This window comes from Aptenodytes patagonicus, chromosome 17 (assembly GCF_965638725.1).
Source record: "Aptenodytes patagonicus chromosome 17, bAptPat1.pri.cur, whole genome shotgun sequence".
Classification (NCBI taxonomy): domain Eukaryota; kingdom Metazoa; phylum Chordata; class Aves; order Sphenisciformes; family Spheniscidae; genus Aptenodytes; species Aptenodytes patagonicus.
Genome location: NC_134965.1, coordinates 8,779,408 through 8,794,426, shown reverse-complemented (window position 1 = coordinate 8,794,426; position 15,019 = coordinate 8,779,408). Strand labels below are relative to the sequence as shown.

At 38.7% G+C, this 15,019-nt stretch overlaps 1 protein-coding gene across 5 annotated transcripts in view; it reads left to right on the top strand.

The window, feature by feature from the left end:
- NCOR1 (nuclear receptor corepressor 1) overlaps positions 1 to 14,478 on the top strand; it is a 76,690-nt gene extending 62,212 nt beyond the window's left edge. For all 5 annotated transcript variants that reach the window (XM_076354419.1, XM_076354417.1, XM_076354418.1 and 2 more), the window contains 13 exons: positions 1,214 to 1,363; positions 1,906 to 2,073; positions 2,524 to 2,689; positions 2,961 to 3,457; positions 3,914 to 4,042; positions 4,612 to 4,769; positions 5,018 to 5,241; positions 5,672 to 5,809; positions 7,831 to 7,973; positions 9,264 to 9,317; positions 10,404 to 10,625; positions 11,194 to 11,376; positions 11,606 to 14,478. In XM_076354419.1, the coding sequence (XP_076210534.1) occupies positions 1,214 to 1,363; positions 1,906 to 2,073; positions 2,524 to 2,689; positions 2,961 to 3,457; positions 3,914 to 4,042; positions 4,612 to 4,769; positions 5,018 to 5,241; positions 5,672 to 5,809; positions 7,831 to 7,973; positions 9,264 to 9,317; positions 10,404 to 10,625; positions 11,194 to 11,376; positions 11,606 to 11,793 (2,420 nt within the window). In that variant the 3' untranslated portion in view covers positions 11,794 to 14,478. The remainder of the gene's footprint in view (positions 1 to 1,213; positions 1,364 to 1,905; positions 2,074 to 2,523; positions 2,690 to 2,960; positions 3,458 to 3,913; positions 4,043 to 4,611; positions 4,770 to 5,017; positions 5,242 to 5,671; positions 5,810 to 7,830; positions 7,974 to 9,263; positions 9,318 to 10,403; positions 10,626 to 11,193; positions 11,377 to 11,605) is intronic.
- Positions 14,479 to 15,019: the final 541 nt, after the last annotated feature.

Below are 15,019 nucleotides of genomic sequence, written 5' to 3'. Positions count from 1 at the left end.
AAGAAAATGGAAATCTTGAGAAGTTAAATGTAAGACCATAAAGGTCAAAAAAATTGAGGAACAATTTATAAAGCTAAATGAACAGGTAACTTCTTCAGATACACCAGAAGCAAGAAACTTGGCAAAGAAACTGTAGACACTGATAAATCATCAAAACTCGGAAGTAATGCTTTAGAAGATAAGGCCACTGAAAAAAAGCAAAGCAACTTCTTTGCAACTCTGCTGTGGAGAGACTTATATTTCTGCAATGGAGATTTTCTTTATGGGACATGAGTTTGAAGAGCTCTTTCACATTGAAATGTTGAGCAAAGTCTTAGAACAAAATAATAAAATGAATAGTTATGAGTCCTTGGGGTTACATGGCGTTCTCCCAGGAGTTACAAACTTAACAGGAAATAGTCAATCTGCCAGCTTGGTTACTGGATATGATAATCTGTCTATTGATTAGACGGGTTTTGATAGTTATTGGTAGAATGGAAGATAGCAAATGTGATGGAATTAGGCTGGTAGGACTAATTATCTTGGGGATAAGATATAAGATCTTGTAGTGTCTTAATTGGTTGGAAAAGAAAGGATAAGTGGGTTTTGTAGTAGGGGAAGTTATACTGGAGTTCTGCATACCTCTAGAGGCAGGAAGTCAAGCGTTGTTCGCATTTGAATGGGGAAGTCTGAGTACAGGCCAAAAAACACAACTTACTTGGACTGTGTTGCCCCAAGGTTTTAAAAATAGTTCTACGTTGTTCGGAAATCAATTAGCGAAAGAATTAGAAGTGTGGAAGAAAGAAAATGAAGACCTAACTCTCCTCTCTTATGTGGATGATATTCTGATTGCCGCATCCACACCTGTTGAACCTGTGCGTTTCAACATTTCATTTTACTTTATGGATATAAAAGGTCTGGAAAAGGGAGTGAATGATGTCGGGTAATACCATTTTGCTAAAAGATGGGATTATTGAGTAGAGGTGAAGTGTATTTTTCTGAAGGGCAATTAAAGGGAGTGCTAGAAATGCAAATTCTGACTTAGTATGTTCCTAAATTGCTGATTGCCAGACCTAAGAGAGTATAGCCAGCTGGAATATAGTTCTGCACTTATTCTTATATTTTTTTCCACTAAACATTCACTGCTGACCGTTATCAATGAACAGAATATATAATGTGTGGACCATTGGTCTGTCCTTGAATGGCCATTCTTACATGTGTCATCTCCTAACAGGAATTATTGACCTGAACAATATGGCTCCCACTATCTTAGTGCCTCATCCTGGAGGAACAAGCACACCACCCATGGAGAGAATCACGTATATCCCCGGTACCCAGCTTACGTTCCCTCCCAGGCCTTACAATCCTGCTTCTCTGTCACCAGGTAAGAGCTCTTATGGTTTGGTGATGTCTCTAATCGTCTCACATGCTGAGATAATTGACCATCTTTATTTAGCTTTCATTAATGTCATGTTTTGATGTTTTCTTAGGCGATGCTTTTTGCATGCACTTCTCGCTTGGATAGCAAAGGTTTTCTTAATGATATCCTTTATAGTTACATTAGCAGCTGAAGGCGCGCTGACAAATTCAGAATTTGCCTCATTTTGTCAGGTCTTTATTTATAGTCATTTGATTACGATTTCACTAACCTCATATTATATGTGTCGAAGGGTAGAATTAGGGTCTATAAGCTGTCTAGTTTCTAACTGTATAGAAACCACTTTAGTATAAAGCTGTCGAGCCTTCCACTGTCACTGTATGTTAAGCTTTTGTCTTCCTAGATAAGTGGATAGTCTTGAGTGGAATGAAAATGTATTTGGGAAATTTTGCTGTAAGTGGATGGCAGAATATATTGGCAAGCGTTTACATCAAATTATGCTTGAGTATCTCTTTTTGCTACTTCATTTTATCTTGTGGACCTTCCAGGACACCCTACACACCTGGCAGGTTCTGCAGCTGCAAATGCTGAAAGGGAACGGGAAAGGGAGAGGGAGAAGGAACGGGAAAGGGAGAGGGAACGTGAGCGAGAGCGGGAAAGAGAACGAGAGAGGGAGAGAATAGCTTCAGTCCCTGCTGAACTTTATCTTCGACCAGGTGAGTGCACGTTGCTACATTTGGATCAGTTGTCTTGTAGACTGTAACTGCTCATTTTCTGTAGCCACTGTTAGCAACATGCAGCTTAATAACAACATGTTACACGGTTTGGTTTTAGTCTGCACTTAAGGCAGGTTCCTATTACCTAGCAGTTCTGGTCATGACTGCAACTTCAGCAAGTAACAGGCTGCTTGATCTTTCTCTCATAGCAATGTAGCACCTAGGGAATGGTGTGAATCCCAGTTATCGCTAGCACAACTTGCATGTCATTTAGAGCATTGTAAACAGAATGCTACCATTTAAACCTTTAATACATACAGTCGCATCTAGAGTGGTGGAGACAACTGGGAAAGGATGTGGAGGAGACAGCATCGATACATAGTTCTGCATCGTTATAAAAGTGATCTATATATTTTTTTTGTTTGTTCCCCTCTGCTCTATGTTCTGCAGGTACAGAGCAACCTGGCAGACCTGGCAGTCATGGATATGTTCGGTCCCCGTCCCCTTCAGTTAGAAGCCAGGAAAACATACTGCAGCAAAGGCCTAGTATTTTTCAAGGAACCAATGGGACAAGTGTAATCACACCTTTGGATCCTGCTGCTCAGCTACGTATCATGTATGTTTTATAAGTTACTGTTGCAGAGATATCTGTTCTAATATTTGAGCTTATTAAAAGGTGCATTTAGCCTGGGGAAAATACTAAAAGATAAGGGTATACCACTATCTGATTGCTTTTGGATTTATCAGAAATGATCGAATGCATTTTCACCCAGTCCAGTTTGGATAGAAATTAGTGTCATAAAAGCTTCACTTTGCTGTATGCATGATATGGCTCTAATTCTTTTCTTCATGTGATACAATTCACAATATTCAATGTTTGCCAACAGGCAGCTCACCCCTGGAGCTCCCTCTATTACTCAAGGGTTGCCAGCTTCCCGTTACAATACTGCTGCTGATGCCCTTGCAGCACTAGTAGATGCTGCAGCCTCTGCTCCTCAGATGGAAGTTGCCAAAGCAAAAGAGAACAAGCACGAAGGAACCAGGATAGAAGAGAATATGGGACGGCGGTCAGCTGTGGTTACTGAGCAGCAGCAGATGGAACAGAAGACACTGGAGGTAGAAAAGAGGCCTGTCCAGTGCCCCTATACATCTGCAAATTTTTCTGGTGGCAAGTCCCAGGGACAGTCTTCATCAGTAGTCTATTCAGAGGCTGGTAAAGAGAAAGGACCTCCTCCTAAATCCAGGTACGAGGAAGAGCTGAGAACTCGAGGAAAGACCACAATTACTGCTGCTAACTTCATAGATGTGATCATCACTCGACAGATTGCTTCAGACAAGGATGCACGAGATAGGGGCTCTCAAAGTTCAGATTCTTCCAGTAGTTGTACGTATCTTAGTAACTATCTACTTCTTTGCTGTCTGTCTTAGCCTTTTAGGGAGATAATAAGCTGTGAAATGATTCTGATGTTTAATGATAAAATATTCAGCTTTGTGCAGTAGAGACATTTCATAAGCAAATACTATTTTTGCATATAGTGACTCAAGATTCTTGCAAATTCAGAGTTGTTTGCTCTGTTCGAATTCTATGCTACAACATGAAATGCAGGATAATAAAACTAACATTATCAGAAGTCAGGAAACCTAAAATTATTTTGTTTACGTTGGAATACTGCTTTATGGAAATATTTGTTTCACCATGGTTATTGTGAGAAAAAGACAGCGTTTTGACTTTCATTTCACTGGTGTCATTTTAATGGAAGCACTAGTGTTGCTGTCTATAGGCAACAAAAATCTTCTGTGATATTTACACCTTATTCCACAACCTTTGCTTGATATTCAGTATCCTCCCACCGGTATGAAGCTCCTGGAGATGCCATTGAGGTGATTAGCCCTGCAAATTCACCTGTACCTACCCAAGAAAAGCTACAGCCCTATCAACAAGAGACACCTAAACCAAGCCAGACAGAGAGTAAGTTTATCTGCATATGCAAATATTCTCACAATTATCTTGCTTATATTTACCAGCTCCATGAACTCATAATAAAGTTAAAATATCTCGGGAGTCTTTAAGTGACTGCTTACCACATTCTTTACTTTTCAGAAACTTCTGTTGGAAGTATGTTGTTGCAGTGATCTGTGGGAAAAAAACTAGAGCAAATGTATTGGAACTGACACTTGGCATTAAACAAAGCTCCTTTACATTACAGTGTAGCTGATTTAATAAGAAATTTATTTTCAATATATTCTTTAAAATTACTGCATATTGGTGTTGATGCCCACAACTTTACCTACTAGTAAAGCTCAAACTATTACAGTACAGTTTGCAGGTGAGAAATGAGCTGAAATTCACCTGCATTGTGGAATGAAGCTTTATTTATCTATTCTAAATTGTAGGGCGTATATATGGAGGGGGAAAAGGTGGTTATCGCACAGGATACCCGAAGTCTAAAGCAGATTAAATTTGTAAGCACAGAACTTCCAAACCTTGAAGCTTCAGTAATACCATCTTAACAGACTGACCTTTTCTTCTTCAACTAGATGACCCAAACAGGCAATACGAGGGGACAATTCACCGCTATAGGACACAACAGGAACCACCTTCACCCCAACAACCTCCACCTCCCTCTTCCCAAGCAGAAGGCATGGCACATGTGCCCAGGACCCATCGACTTATCACCCTTGCCGATCACATTTGTGTAGGTTTATTTGCATGCATCTTTTCAGATGTGAGAAGTTATATTTTGATGATGAAAATACATGTTTTGGAACATAATACCAATTCTGTAATTATTAGTTTTACTTGAGGATATTATGCAATGGTGTGTCTGAACTTACGATCATCTAATTTGTTGCAATTGGTCTCATAGTCATCTAGTTCATGAATACGTACACTCTGGCCAATGTCTGACCAAGGTCTCTTTTCTATTTTTTTGGCCACAATCAGCAAATTATTACACAAGACTTTGCTAGAAACCAAGCAGCTTCTCAGGCCTCTTTGCAGCCTCCCACCACTACATTCCAGAATTCCACCCCTGCTCCAACACCTGTTTCTACCCGGGCAAAAACATCAAATCGCTACAGCCCTGAGTCGCAATCGCAGTCTGTCCACCATCAGCGGCCAGGTGCTAGAGTGTCACCTGAAAATCTGTCTGACAAGTCCAGGGGAAGGTAATGCATGTTTTCAGTTTAACTGCAAATTTAATTAATGCCCAAATGTGATATTTATAAAAAATAGCGCAGTAATCTTGATGTAGATCAGAAGTAGAGGTATCTTTTGGTCTTTCTTTAGGCAACGTCTGTCTTGCACTGTTTTTGACAATTGGTTGGCTTCATAACATAGCTTATAACTGTTTTCCCTTCACTTCTTATGCTTAATTTCTAGTCTTTATGGGGGTGAAGATGTTTAATTACTTAGAACTTATCAGAGTCATTATGGACAATTCAAAGACACCTTTTTGAGATCGCCAAGCATACTAAAGCGTGTAATATAACTACTTATGTCTAGTTATATATGTAACAACTGCAATGCAATTACATGTGTTAACTACTGCTTTACATGCATTAAGAGTACTTATCTGTCTCTGAATTATGGATGTAGACCTGGAAAATCTCCAGAGAGGAGTCATGTCTCTTCAGAGCCCTATGAGCCAATCTCGCCACCTCAGGTCCCGGTTGTACATGAGAAACAGGAAAATGTTCTTTTGCTTTCCCAAAGAAGTGAGCCTACTGAACAGAGGTATGTGTAAAACTGAATTTTAAAAACATTATTCTGGATCTTTGTGCTGCAAACAATATCTTTATTAAAGAGCAGTTTAAGCAATCTTCCTCTGGTACCACGGGCAAGCTGTTAATCACTGTTCATCCTTTTGCACTAGCGTTCAAAACTTGCTACTTGGCAGATGCTTTGGGAAGCCTGAGTGAAACGTCATCTGTACGTGTTCTGTTCTTAAGTTTCTTGGTGCAAGCAGTGTGTTCTATGTTATAATGTTTTCTATCAGATATAACAAAACTCCTTGTGGGTGCCAGTTCTATAAAACTGAAGTGGTTTTTGGGAAAGGCCCATTTTCTACCATTTTTATTAAATAATTCAGGCTTCTCCTGCCTGATCAGCTTCCTGGATACTGTCCTGGTGAAGTGTGGAGGAACCCAGGTTTCCAACACTCATGATTCTAGAGCAGCTTATCACATGAAATACCACTAAGCTAAGGAGCTTAATTTCCAGGAGGTGTGAAGGTGGGATGTCAGGAGGTCCATGCATCGGGCAGCCCTGTTTCCAGGGCTATTTGTCAGTCTGCCAGATCTGCAACGTAAAACTACATGGGATCCCTGGCAGGCTGTATCAGTGCTGGTGTCTTCAAACGTCTGGCAAATGCACATCGGAATGGATGCTTCTGTCATTTTGCTCTGCTGCCTGTTGAAGAAGGAATAGCACCTGATGTGCTCACCATGGACTTATTTAGGGCTCATGCTGGGGAAATTGATTCTTTTTTTCTTTGTTTTTTCCCCCTGCACTCTGCAGTTGCTGGCAGGGTTGTTACAGTCCATGATGGGTGTTAGCTAGATGCAAAGGGATTTTCAGGAACGTGGCAGGGAAGACTGCACTTTTTAGAATTTTAAGGATCTTGGCCTAGGAAACCTAGAGTCTTTGTCTTTTTTTACTTTATTTTTAGACTATTTTTTTAATTTAAGTATGGGGTGGAGTTTGGTTTTGTTTGGTTTTTGTTTTTTTTTTTTTTAAATTAAAGCTGATTTGCCAGATTGCTGCTGCTTAAACAAACTCAAGTATTCTAAGTGCCACAGTGAACATACAGTTGATCGTTTTTATCCACTTTTGAAAACAGAGCAAGTTGTTCCTGATGCTGGTATTAGCTGAGATTTTTCACCTGAATTTCTTCATGCTTTAGTTTATTTTTTTTCTTAAAATTCTGTAATTGGAATACTACTGCTTTTATCATCTTTATAAACAGCCTAAAATTCGCATATTTTAAGATTTGAAGATAAAATGCACCCCTTGTCAGTTTGACATTTACTTCAGCAATTTTTTTACGCTAATGTGACAGAAATTATGTGCAGAAAATGCGCCAGCTACTGTGAACATAAAGTTGATAAGGCGTATGAAATACAGGACGTTGATCCCAGTCTGAATTTGTGCCATAGAGCAAGGATGGCTAACTGGCAGCTCTTGAGCCAGATTCCAGTCCATAAGGTTATTTTACCTGGTTTCTAAGAATGCCTGAAATGGCTTCATTTGTTTGGACCATGTGTGACAGGGTGGGTGAGCAGACTTAAGAAGTAGTACGTCCTTTTTGGTGGCATACTGGGGACAAGAGTGAGGAGAAGAAAAAGGTTGGAAATGTGTAAATAGTAGGAGCAGCTAGGATGAGTATTTGGGCTTCTAGCTTAAACATTTCGTCACCTACCAATTTGCAGTGCAAACTTCAGCCGGCATGCAGGTTGCAAGGCAGAAGTAGGCACCCCTGACATGATTTGTAAGAGCATCATCTCTGTACCACTCTCCAGCACAGACAATGACATGGTCACTTTTTCTGTGAGCTGTAGAATCTTAAACCCCTGTTACCTGGATAAAGCAGACGTTCTGGAGAGTCATTATATTTGTCTGGTCGCCAAAAAACAGGCTGAGGAAAGAGTTTTAAAGCTCGTATGAATGTTGGCGGTTTCTGCCTGACTGCTTTTGGAAAGATTTAAATGTACATCTTGAAAATGTTCTCTCTCTTTGACATATGTTGGTCTTGGCAGGACTGACTCTCGCTCTCCAGGTAGTATAAGCTACCTGCCTTCGTTTTTCACCAAACTTGAGAACACTTCACCAATGGTAAAATCCAAGAAACAGGAGATATTTCGAAAGCTGAACTCATCTGGTGGAGGTGACTCTGACATGGGTATGCAGGACTTGCCTTTTCACTGAATTTTTCCAGCTTAAGCTTTATGTGACTGCCATCCACAAATGTCCTAGCCTAAATAAGTTTAAAATAACATATGAATTAATACAAATCTATGAATATAAAAACATATATAATAATTTATGACCAAAGAACTGGAAGATTGTTACATTTTTTCCTTTTTTTTTTCTTTTTTTTTTTAGTGCTGGTATACGTAGGACTGTCACACTTAAGCTTTTTAACATTTTGTTTGAGAGATGGAAATGGTTTCTGAAAACCATGGAAAAAACACATAATTAACAAGAGAGTTAAAACCTGACATTATTCTAGTTAACTTTGTGTCTGTAGTTTGCTTCATATCAACATCAACTATTACACATTTTCCTTTTTGGAAAGGTGTCTTGAAACTGAATGTCTTGTGTTTTCTTGGCCCTTATGATTATGGCTGTTAAAAAGACATATTTTAATATAGTTTCAGTAATGGATACTGACATGGTGGAATATGATACTAGAACTATATTTTTGTTTTTCTCTTAGAAACCTTAACAGAACTTTGTATCAAAATTGTCAGTAGTGAGAGTTTAAGCTGTTTGTGAACTCAGTACCTAGTAGAGAGTGTTTATTTGAAAGTGAATGCTCTTGCATTGAGCAACAAATTAATCTCATTCTGAGAAACAAGGCTGTGTCAGTAAGGGTTGCAGTATTCTTTTTATTGGATCCCCATTGTGTGCACGATAGATTTGGCTCTGTTGAAAATTTTGTGTGCATGCTTGGCGTACAAACACACTTTCCATTGCTGCCAATAATCTTTTCATTTATATATTGAATTCAGTGTTATGGTTGAAAATCTTTATTCTCAAATTGGACATAACATGGGTAATGTTGAGGGGGGGATGTTTAGCCATTCAAAGTTATTGTCATTCATTTTTTTAGTACATACAAATACTCAGCCTGTACGGTTCGTATGTTAAAATATGTATTTAACAAATGAAATGCAGCTTTGCATTTTAAAGTACATAAATTGTGAAACTTCAAAAAGTCAGTCTGTTTCCTGAAGTAACATCTTTAAAAGAAGGCTAGCCGTGACCATATAAGATACTTTTACCCTGGTATGGATCATTTTCCTGAAGAGACATAAATGCACATTCATCTTAGAAGATTGAGAAAGCAAAACCAGAACATTGAACATAGTTCAAAGTAATTATACCTTGTGCATTAGGACTAGTAGTGATCACTTGTAGTGATCATCAATACTGGAAAACTCAATGAAATGTTGTGCTTTAATTGCAGCAACTGCTCAGCCAGGGACTGAAATATTCAATTTGCCAGCAGTCACTACCTCAGGTAAGATTTTCAATAAAAGAAACAATATATGTTTCAGAAAAAATAAACTAGTGTAATATCTTCCGTTTATATGCTTTGGGGAGTCCAGTAAATGAGGAAGAAGATGAAAATTTGAAAAGTAATATCCTACATGAAAACTTGTTTCCTGTAAAGCAAAAATGACCAAAGGAAAAGCAAAATGACCAAAGGAAGTTTCAGAAAATATTTTAAATGGGAACTTAGGCAAGAACGTTTTATTTCTGTGTGCTCTGCAAGTCCTACACAGAGGTGGAAGTCATGAAACTGGTTAGCATCTCACTTAAATAAATTTAAATACAGTGTAGTTCAACAAAACTTGAGCTTAGTTCATCAAATGTAGTTTACTTTATAAACCAGTGTATATAAAATACTTACTGATTACTTTCTATGAGATGGGGAAATGAAACATAACCCATAATTTTACTGTGTTAAAGAGGCGAGGGAGACAGAGAATTGGACTGAAATGTGGGAGATAGGAACTGCCAAATCTGAATCTTGAGTTGTACCACAGATTGACTTTACATGATTTTGGCCAGTCGCTGCCCCTTCTGGTACAGTGCTTCTGTCTTTTAAATGGAGAAAGTACTGATTTCCATTAATTTAGATGGAAGACAAGCTTTTGGAATAAATATTTGCCATGTATCACACTTCATAAGACAAATTAGTATGTATCATTAATGAGAGAAGTATTCTTCTGGTCTCTTCTTTTACAGCTGAATAATAGCTGCAGATTTTACTTAATATGCTATCACAATCAGCATGCTCAGCTTCCTTTGCTATTAAAAAAAAACCCAAAGAAAAGTAAAATTTACCCTCTTGCAAACAGTCCGACATTTAGTGGCACTACTGACATAGCTCTTCAGTGTTTGCTGGCATGTCTAACTTGTAGCCATTGTGAGCTGCTTTGGAGCATGTAGCTTCGCATTTTAAAAAATCTCATCTTTGGTTTTTTTTCCCACCTTTCTGCCTCTCTCTAAAATCTTTTCCCATATCCCTTTGTAATTTCTCTGAGATATGTTTTTTGCCTCCCCTCCCACCTTTTCCTGTATGTTTTCTTTTATCTCCCAGGTGCAGTCAGTTCTAGGGGTCATTCCTTTGCAGATCCTGCCAGTAATCTGGGTCTGGAAGACATTATTAGGAAAGCATTGATGGGAAACTTTGATGACAAGAGTGAGGAGCATGGAGTTGTAATGTCACAATCTATTGCGGTAGCACCTGGCAGTTCCAGTGCTGCAGTATCAGCAAGTAATGAGACGCGTAGGGAAGAAGCTAATCCATCACCAAATTCAGGTGAGGTATTGCAGCTCCTAAATATTTCATGGTCTTAAAGAAAAAAATAAATTAAGGGTTTTGAATAAATTTGGTGTCACTGAAAATCGCCGTCTTTCCTCTAGAAGTCATAGAGATGGTGTTTCCATTCCCTCTAGTGGTACTGGCTTTCAAAATGGTGCTGGTGACTTCAGGAGCATTAGCCAGTATTTTTTAGAGAATGACGACACTGATGAAACAGGGAAGAGATAACAGGGTGTATTAGATACCTGAACCTTCTCAGTGGTTTGATGAAAATGCATGTGTAGTACATCACTTATAAAGAAGACGTGACAGTGGGAACTAGCTTGAACTGAAAACATCTCCCTTCCTAAAAATGGAAATATAACTCCGTTGTGATAAGAATAGGGATTTTCTAGCAACAGTGTGCTAGAAGACCAGCCTATACGGTCACTAATTGTAGTAAATCAGCATGCCAGAAGGCACCAGTGTGCACCTCCTGTTTGCTACTAAGTGTTAATTTACAGAAACAAACTTAGGCTAAAATGCAGTGTAACATTTTTGTGAAATCTGTCCCTTCTGTTTCCAGGAGGGGGAGTCGGCAAGCAGAAGCTAATCGGCAAGTCAAATAGTAGGAAGTCTAAGTCTCCGATTCCTGGACAGGGGTATTTGGGAACCGAAAGACCTTCTTCTGTCTCATCTGTACATTCAGAAGGGGACTACCACAGACAGACTCCAGTGTGGGCCTGGGAAGACAGGCCTTCATCAACAGGTGAGAAATGGGTTTCTTTCAAACTTGACAAACCAGATGTGGTATTTGTAGAAAGGTCAGAGGTAGACACACTATAACACTGGTATATTCGTCAAAAGATTACAGCATATAAGGATTTTCTGAAACAGACTTTCTGCTAGTTGTCACAACAAAAACCCGACTATCTTTCAGATACAGATCTCTTAGAACAGCTCATGTTTTTGACTTGGAGAAACTCTCTTTGATTCAGGTTCAACACAGTTTCCTTACAACCCGTTGACGATGAGGATGCTCAGCAGTACACCGCCAACATCCATTGCGTGTGCCCCACCGTCCATGAGCCAAGCAACCACTCACCAACAGAACAGGATATGGGAGCGAGAGCCTGCACCACTGCTTTCAGCACAATATGAGACTCTGTCTGACAGTGATGACTGAACTATGCGGATTTTTTTTTTTTTAATTTGCGGGTCAAAAAAAGAAATCTATTTTTGACTTGTGCCCATAGAGACTTTCCAAGAGAGCAAGGGCCACACAATGAAGAATTAATGGAGAGTCCATTAAATGCCTTCTGCACAGGCCATGTGTTGGAGGATCGTGATCAAGAAGGTTGACTTACTAAAGATAAATATGTAAAGAGTTTTTAAAAATGTGGACTATTCCTGTTCTACATCTATTTGTAAAGAAAACCATAATGTCTTTAAATCATTCTTCTGTAAATAGAGAGTACTTTTTGCAGTGTTTTTTCCCTTGCTATAGTATCTGGTGTACTTATGTTCAAATCATTGCCTAAACTTTGGGGGTCATTTTGTAATTTTTTTTAAGCATTTTCTCCAGTGTAGAGTACTCTTCATAACCCTAGCCTCTCTACCAGCCTAGCCTAACCGTAACCCTAGCCTCCCAACCAGCCTAGCATCATTGCCCATTTAATGCCGTGCCACTTCTTGCAGGCATTGTGCTTTTATATAATTTTTTTTCCCCTAGACACACTTTCTCAGTGGTGTTCAAGCTCTTGTGAAAATGTTGATTTTTAAGACTGACCCCTTACTGAATTCTGTACATTAACATAGTCCAGTTCGCTGGAATAAGATGATATATTTCTTTGACTTTTAAATTCTGCCACATTGTAAATTTTTGGTGCAGTTGGTTTTATTTAGCAACACTGCAGAAATATTATTGCATGGGTATGTTATGGTTCATTTTTAAAAGGAAACAAAACAAAACAAAAAGAACAGCTTCTGGAGGCATACCTCACTGTTATGCACACTGGGAATTTTAACTGTGCCCCAAAAGCCTATCTTGGTGTCTTCTGTTTCTGCATTGTATGCAGTCAAAACAGGCTACTAAATTTTACTGTCCTATTTAACCACAGCAAATGGCTTATCTGAACAGAGGCTCTGGGTGGGTTGATAAATCCTTTAAGAAGAAAAACCTCTACATCCCAAGTTTAAATAAAACAAAGTGCTTTTATAGAATAATTGAGCAACACACGAGTCAACTACTTGGCTTCTGTTACAACCAGTTTGAAATAGGTACTGTGACTTTTACCTTCCTCCAGTCTGATTTTAAAATCATTACGTAGTAGTTATTTTAAAGTCTGCGTCCCCATCCCAATCCCTAGCCTTATAAGCAAGCTTTTGGTGGAAGTCCTTACAAACGCTTGGCTTAACTCCTAAAGTGTGCAATACTTGTTAGGGTGACTTTTTTTTTTTTTTAAATTGTATATGGTACTAGGAGAGTCTCCTTAATCATTCATCTATCAATGCCTGCTATGATATGCTTGTAGCTCATGTATACATACATCTGGTTAGTGATATCACAGGGTGTCCTGACATCCATCTTCAAGAGCATCTTATTTTTTGCTGCACTGACCTCAGGAATTGAATTTAAGTCTTCTGGGGTAGAAGGACTGATTTACAGATAGCACTGAGTTGGGGGGTGGCATGGTCTGTCAGATTCCAAACTGCTTTTGCACCTCATTGATGAACAGAGCCTTTGCCTTGAAGTTATTTTCCAGTCAAAATATTTTTAATTTAACACTGTATTTGCAATACCTTGTATAGAAGGTGTAATGTAGCTGTGTAACCTTAAGCTATGTAAGCTCTACATCTTATGGAAGGACTGTAATGGTCCAGTTGCAAACAGGAGGAAGTACAGAACTATTTATCGATAGCAAATTTACTTTGAGTACTTCAGAGGAAAGCCTTTTTGCCCTAAGTGTGAGAAAGAAAAAATCCAAAGGAACTCATTTGGAAACTTGACACTGCGTTGCAAATACAGAATTATTTTGCTACTTCTTTTAAACACTGCATCAGAGTAGATCAGTTGGCAGTCTTAAATCTCCTTGCAGTCTTTCTCTAAGAAAGATTTTTCTCACCCTCCCATCCTTTACCCTTCTGGCATAAAGGAGTGAATTTTTCGTCCTGTTTGTAGACCTGTGCTCTTATTTTAACTTTTTTTTGTTCCCACAGCAACATATACTGGAAAACAAGTTGATCTGCCCTTTTTGTAGATTTAAATTTGGAGTGGAGAGTTCAGTTCCATTCTAAGACTCACTTGTTCTCACGTTCTTAGTGTAACAAATACAATGTGAGAGGCATGTACAGACAAACGTCTTTGCTAACTGTACAGTAAGTATAGCATGTTCATTGCAAAGCTTCATGTTATTGCTGCTGCAGCAGCAAGATATCCAAAGTAGGATAGTCACTTTCTCCTAAGATACAGCTTGAGTGGCATTTGCACATAAAATATTGCTGCTTTTTTGTTTGTTATCAGAGTTCTAACTTCTCCAGTGTGAAAAACTTCTCCAGAGCCTAAGTTAGGGTTTACCACAATTCCAGTAATCTTCAAGTATGGAATTACATCTGACCTGTTTCAAACAGGAAGGTGTTTGTAAATCATGTTTACAAAGTGTAGTTTACTACAAATTTTTAACTGATTTCTGATCAGCGCTTTCACAATGCTTTCATCTTGATATGTTTCGTGATTCTGATATGAAACCATTTAAGACTTGAAAAAACCCATGCATCATAAAACTCAACTTTTTTTTTTTTTCCACACAATGTCTTCAGTAGACAGTGACTTCTGGATTCAGACCAATCAATAAAGGGGATCAGTTCTCCATTCGCTTTTTCTGTGTCTCCCTCTTGTTTTGCAGCATCAAGCTATGTTCATGAGAACAGGCAAAACACTTCCCTTAGGGGGTGCTGCAGGGTTCCCAGTTAACACTGCTGGAGTGTCTAAGGTCTGCCACTTAAAAACAGAACTTTAAAGAAGATTGGCTCTAAGGTGTTAGAGCCTTTCTGTTAGTACAAGCGTGCCTGTAACAGCTGTATTTTTACTTCCTAGCTTGCTGAGAACAAAGCTGTATATGTGACTTGAGTTTTTCCAGCTTCAATGAACATCTACTCTGGAAAACCTGCGTGCCTCTTCTTAGCTCAAAGTTAAGCAGAGTTGAAGCCACTCATGCTACTGTAAGTAAACTAATAGTGATGCAATTAACATTAAGGGATATACCAAACAGCTGAAGTTCTTACAAATGAGAGGTTAAAATAATGCTTGGTAATGACAGAGTTAGTTAGTTCTACTATCCTAGCTAAATATAGATTTGATAACTTCTGGTTTAATTCTCCTTTGTCTTTAACATTAAGCTTCCCTGCAGGGC